We start from the raw sequence: 5,765 nt of genomic DNA on the forward strand, positions 1-5,765 counted from the left end.
TGAAACCCAATGAGAAAAGAGAATTTTATATAGAAATGCGCCTTAACTATTTTTGCAACGACATCTGTTTAGGAAACGGATAAACAAGGAACTAAAAATTGAAAATTAACTGTCATTTTAGTTATTTACTTATTTATAATTTTCAATTATTTTTCTTTATAATTTTCACTTTAAATATTTATCATATTTATAATTATTAAATATCTATTATTTAATTTATTCGTTTTAATTATTTGATATGTGTTAGCTTCCAACGTAAGTAATAATCTAATTAATGTAATTATATCTTTTTCAACAATGTTATCTAGGTGTGAAAAAAAGTAAACAAAGTAAATATTTAAATATTTTTGAATAAACATATTATAGAAAAGTTGTTTCCAGTAATTTTTACTAAATTAAAATATCAATTAAATTTAATTGTTGACTTTTTATATAAAAGTACATAAAACATTTCGAATTTTGAGGTTATGTTTACTTGTTTTGTTTATCTCGTTCTTTTTTCTCTTTTTAGTTATAGGATTTAAAATTTTAATTCACTTTTTAAAGCTTAATTTTATTTTTTAAAGATGGAAGAATTAATGGAATTGTACGAAATTGACATCAGGAATATTTTAGAAGGTCAAGTTGAAGCTGAAAAAGCTCTATCCGAAAAATTGTTTTTAGCAAGTTCGAAAATTAATTCCAATATTGCGGAAAAATATGAAAAACATTTCAATTTAGAAAAAGGTAAATAAAATTTTGACTTCTTTCATCACTAAATTATAATATAAAATAGTTTTAATAATAAATATTAATTAATTTATTATTTATTTATTATTTAATTTATTAATATTTTTGTAATTTACCGTAAACGTAGACTAATTTTTGTTTTTGCAGAATTTATGAAACGCAGCAGTGAATTTAAACACGTCATACCTGAATTAAATAATCAAATTTTAAATGCCGAAAAAAATAGTGATACAAAGACTTTGAATAATAAACGTTTAGATAATGAGATGTCGAAGACTGTTGATTGTCGAGATTTGCTCAAAGCAAGAATAGAAGAAAGCAAAAATGAAAGAGAATCTCTCGCTCTTCAAGTGATTGAAAAAGAGAAAGGTAAATGTAAAATTCGTTTGTTTTATTTTAATTTCAACGACATTTTTGTTTCCAAACTTTTTAAATAATTTTTCTTTTCAAATTATTTCAATTTTAAAATTAATGTATTGAAAATCGTCGAAATGCTGCAAATAATATTATCAAAAAATTTGGTAATAATAGAATTCCTTCAAAGAATTTTATTATTTAGGAAAATAATTGAATTCTCGCGAAGAATTTTATTAAAATTTATAAAAATCCTTAGTAAATTATTTTGAAGAATTTCTTTGAATTTTTTTTTAAACTTATGGAGTTTCTTTAAGAATTTTAATTGAAAATTTTGAAAGCAATTGAATTTTATTAAAATTGTGTTGAAAATAATTTAATTCTTGCGAAGAATTTTACTCTATTTATAAAAATAATTGAATTGTTCCGAAGAATTTATTAATATTTTAGAAAATAAATGAATTTTATGTTAATATTTGAAAATTTAAATTCTTTCGACGAATTCTATTAAAATTATTTTGAAAAGAATTGAATTTCTGCAAAGGATTTTACTATTTATAAAAATAATTGAATTATTGCGAAGAATTTTACTATTTATAAAAATAATTGAAATGTTTCGAAGAATTTATAAAAATTTTAGGAAATAATTGAAATTTATGTAAATATTTAAAAATATTTGAATTCATCCGAGGAATTCAATTAAAATTGTTTTGAAAATAATTGTATTCCTGCAAAGAATTTTACTATTTATAAAATAATTGAATTCTTGCGAAGAATTTTACTATTTATAGAAATTAATTGAATTATTTGATGAAATTTTATTGAAAATTATTGTAGTTTTGAAAAAGAATTTTACTATTTATAAAAATAATTGAATTCTTTCAAATTGCATTGAAAATAATTTAATTTTTATTTAGAATTTTTTAAAATATTTTGGGAAATAATTGACTTTTATGGAAATCTTTGAAAATATTTGAATTCTTCCGAGGAATTCAATTAAAATTGTTTTGAAAATAATTGAATTCCTGCCAAGAATTTTACTAAATTTATAAAAATAATTGAATTCTTTTAAAACTTTTATAACAAATCAAGAAAAAAAATTTAATTCTTTCGTGAAATGTTATTGAAAATAATTGAATTTTTGCAAAGATTTTGCTACTTAAGAAAATAATTTAATTTTTTTAGTAGGATTTATTAAAATTTCACAAATTAATTGAATTCTTTCATGAAATTTTATTAAAAGTTGAAAAAAATTGAAGTTTGTCAAGAAAATTAAATAGGTATTTATAAAAATAATTGAATTCATTCGGGGAATGTTATTATTTATGAAAATCATTGAATGCTTGTGAAGAATTATATTTAAATTTTTGAAAATTCAAGCTAATAATTAATTATGTACTTAATAAGTGTTTTTTTTTAAATTTCGATTATGAAATTATTCAAAAATTTATATTTGTAAATAAAAAGCTATATAATTTGCATAATAATAATAAATTGAACATCTCGTTCCTCACGCGTAACATTTGCTAATATAAAATTAAGAATGACAATAAATGTTAATTATTTATTTTTTAAATTATAGAATTGGAAGAAAAGAAAGAGGAAAAGAAAGCGGATTTTGATTCATTGAAAAGGGCCTGTTTTATTTATAAGGAAAAATTAAATATGCGAATAAGGGGAGAATTTGAACGTAACAATGAAGAAATAATTGTGACATTTTTTTATAAAAAATACAATGATAAATACTGCGTTCATCTTTCGCGTAACGATTCAATTTGGAGAGGTTTGTAAATTATTTCAACATTTTTTTTTTCATATTTTAACGAAGAAAAAAATTTAATTAAATACACGATACATTTAATAATGATAATATATTTTCAGTGAATAAAATTGAACCTGAATTAAAGGTTGAACATCAAAAGGAACTGAATGAAATTGTCAATTTCGCCGCTGACTCAAAAGTGAACAACATCACTGTCTTCTTATGTAAAATGAGAAAAATATTTTTCAAACATTATTGTAAGTAGCAAAAATTCTCTGAGATTAACTATTTTTTTCTTCTTCATCTTCTTTGCATTGTCAAAGTGTGTTCATTGAATAATTAACTGTATGTATCTACTTTACGTGAAAAGGGCCAATCTATTATGTATGCACAACGTACGTTGATAACAATTCGTCCCTATTGGCACGAGTTAATAAAAGGTCAATTAATCGCCCACTCTCAATCATTCTATTGCAAACGCTAACGTAACTCAACAGATTTCATTCACTTTTTATTGACCTGGTCGTTTGTCTTCTCTCGATCGTCTTCAATTTAATTACTCTAATATCGAAATTCTCTTAAACGGAAATTTTATTTATTCAAATCTTTATTTTTCATTCTGATATTTCAAATTGAGTTTTTATAATATTATACTAAAGCTGATGCTGAAAATAATGCCAATATTGGATAAAGAAAAAAAATATTTCTAATGCATTACATTTTATTATTATTAAATTATAAATATATTTTTGTCTATAAAATGATACACAAAAAAATCGTCTCTCACATCGTTGAATAAATAAAAAAACAATGTTGATAATCGACAATTACGCAAGCGGAAATTTCTTTTATATATTTCAAATATAATATTAATATTCAAAATTTGAAAAGTAATTAATTAATAATATATATAATAAATTTTATTTTGTAACGATTTCTATTTTTTCGTCCAACTGTTGAATATTATACATACATAATAAATAAATTATATAAACAAAAATATGAAATACATATTTGGTATTATTTAAGTATAGTGAAGATACAGTTGAGTATTAAAAATATGGCTTTATTGTTAAATTAATAATATAATAAATTTACATTAAAATGTACATATTTCATCATTCCTAGAAACGTGAATTTTGCAAACTTTATTATTTTCCCTCACACTGCACAATTTTAGCCTTCAACTGTAAAATGACAAAAATATCCTTCTACGTACCCATCGGCTATTTTCTAAAGCCGTCAAATTTTACTCTAAGAAGTAGATCATAAATTAAAAAAAAAAAAAAAAGAAAAGAAAAGAAAAGGAAAATTAAAACAAAAGGAAATTTAAATTTAAGAGAAAATTAAAAAAAAATATTAACGCAAACAGAATACTAAAGTAAAAAAAATACTAAAGTAGAAAATACTAAAGCAAAAAAGTTCTAAGGAAAAAAAATGCTCAAGTAAAGAAAATTATAAATTTAATAAGAAAAAAGTAAAACAATAAGAGAGTTCAGAAAAATAATTTTTAAATTTATATCTAATAAAAACAATGGTAATAATAATAATAATAATAATAATAATAATAGAAAAAATAAAATAATTATCCGAAAATGGAAATTTCTAAAAAAAATATTTTTTTCTGTAAGAAATTATATAGAATAAAAAAAGAAAGAAATTTTTAAAAGTACTTAAAAATAATATTTTACACAAAAATATATTTTTTCTGAAAGAAATACACCTCGGATTTTATTTTGAATAATATACTTGGAATTTCGTCATTATTAATAACTTAATTATTTGATCACACGGAAAAAATATATTACTCGTGGCATAAGAAAACTAATTACTAATATTGCAACACTCTAATCAACAACTGTTAGTGAATCTTGAATTTATCATTTTTTCCTTTTCAATTAATATTTTACCTCGTTACTGTTATTATTACTATTAAATTACAAATTGCACTGATTACATTTATATTTTTTTATAAAATAAATTATAACAATTTTAATTATATTTTATTTTACAAAATACTATATTATAAATATAACAATAAATATATGTATTCTTATAATAATAATAATAATAATTTAATATTTGTTGAAACACTAATAATAAAAATAATAATAATAATATGTAATTAAATAAATATAATATACATATTATTTATTATACATAGAATGTATATATAATATATGTATACAAAAATATATTTATATATTTAATTATTATAATTATTACCGACAAATTTTTTTTCAATGCAACTTTCAGGTTTTTGGAAAATATTTTACAACATAAAAAAAAAGATCCAACAGTTTTTCTCACACAGTAAATAATTGTTTTCTTCCTCTAAACGTGGTCCCAAAATTCGCAACGCAGTTTCCTCTCTTTTTTTCCTTTTAGCTACATACACACTTATTATTATTTTTTTTTAAATATATACTTCATTTTAAATATACATATATAATTCTTTTTCTTTAAATATACATACTCACGCTTTTCTATAATTATACGAGAGAAAAAAAACCAGCACTGAATAAATTATCAAAACGAAACTAATCAAATAATCAAAAATTGATTAACTTTTCTTTTCAAAAACTTCAATTATCCACTACTGTAATATATATTTTTGAAGAAAATTACGAGAACTTAAGAATTATTGAAACAAAAGCTTCCAACAAAATTTTAAATCGATTTTTTCAATTTTCGATATTAATTTATAATTATTGTCAAATTTTTTCAATTCTCAATTATTTTTCTTTTTTGCATTACACGTGTAATTTTTTTTTCAGCGCACGTTTTTAAAATGTCAATAATTATAGGGGGGAAAAAAAAGAAAAATTCTTTTTTTCCTTTCTCAAAGAGAATTCTGCGTTTCAGAAAGAAAAAAAAATCGCCTCTTAGCTCTTGATAATAAAGAGTAAAGTCGTCTTTG

General features: G+C 20.6%; 1 protein-coding gene across 1 annotated transcript; it reads left to right on the forward strand.

The window, feature by feature from the left end:
* Positions 1 to 177: 177 nt before the first annotated feature.
* Positions 178 to 4,146, forward strand: LOC122506570. Its single transcript, XM_043618836.1, has 5 exons — positions 178 to 255; positions 567 to 726; positions 877 to 1,098; positions 2,666 to 2,866; positions 2,965 to 4,146. Exons 2-5 carry the CDS (start codon positions 567 to 569, stop codon positions 3,108 to 3,110), a joined length of 729 nt encoding a protein of 242 aa, XP_043474771.1. The 5' UTR covers positions 178 to 255; the 3' UTR covers positions 3,111 to 4,146.
* The last annotated feature ends 1,619 nt before the right edge of the window (positions 4,147 to 5,765 follow it).

This window comes from Leptopilina heterotoma, unplaced genomic scaffold, assembly GCF_015476425.1.
Source record: "Leptopilina heterotoma isolate Lh14 unplaced genomic scaffold, ASM1547642v1 Lhet_42, whole genome shotgun sequence".
Lineage (NCBI taxonomy): Eukaryota > Metazoa > Arthropoda > Insecta > Hymenoptera > Figitidae > Leptopilina > Leptopilina heterotoma.

Bases quoted from the DNA above. Each gene is read 5' to 3' on its own strand.
- LOC122506570 (XM_043618836.1), top strand. From the start codon at position 567: ATGGAAGAATTAATGGAATTGTACGAAATTGACATCAGGAATATTTTA. The intron at 727-876 runs GTAAATAAAATT...TTGTTTTTGCAG, and splicing joins ACATTTCAATTTAGAAAAAG to AATTTATGAAACGCAGCAGT. The intron at 1,099-2,665 runs GTAAATGTAAAA...TTTAAATTATAG, and splicing joins AGTGATTGAAAAAGAGAAAG to AATTGGAAGAAAAGAAAGAG.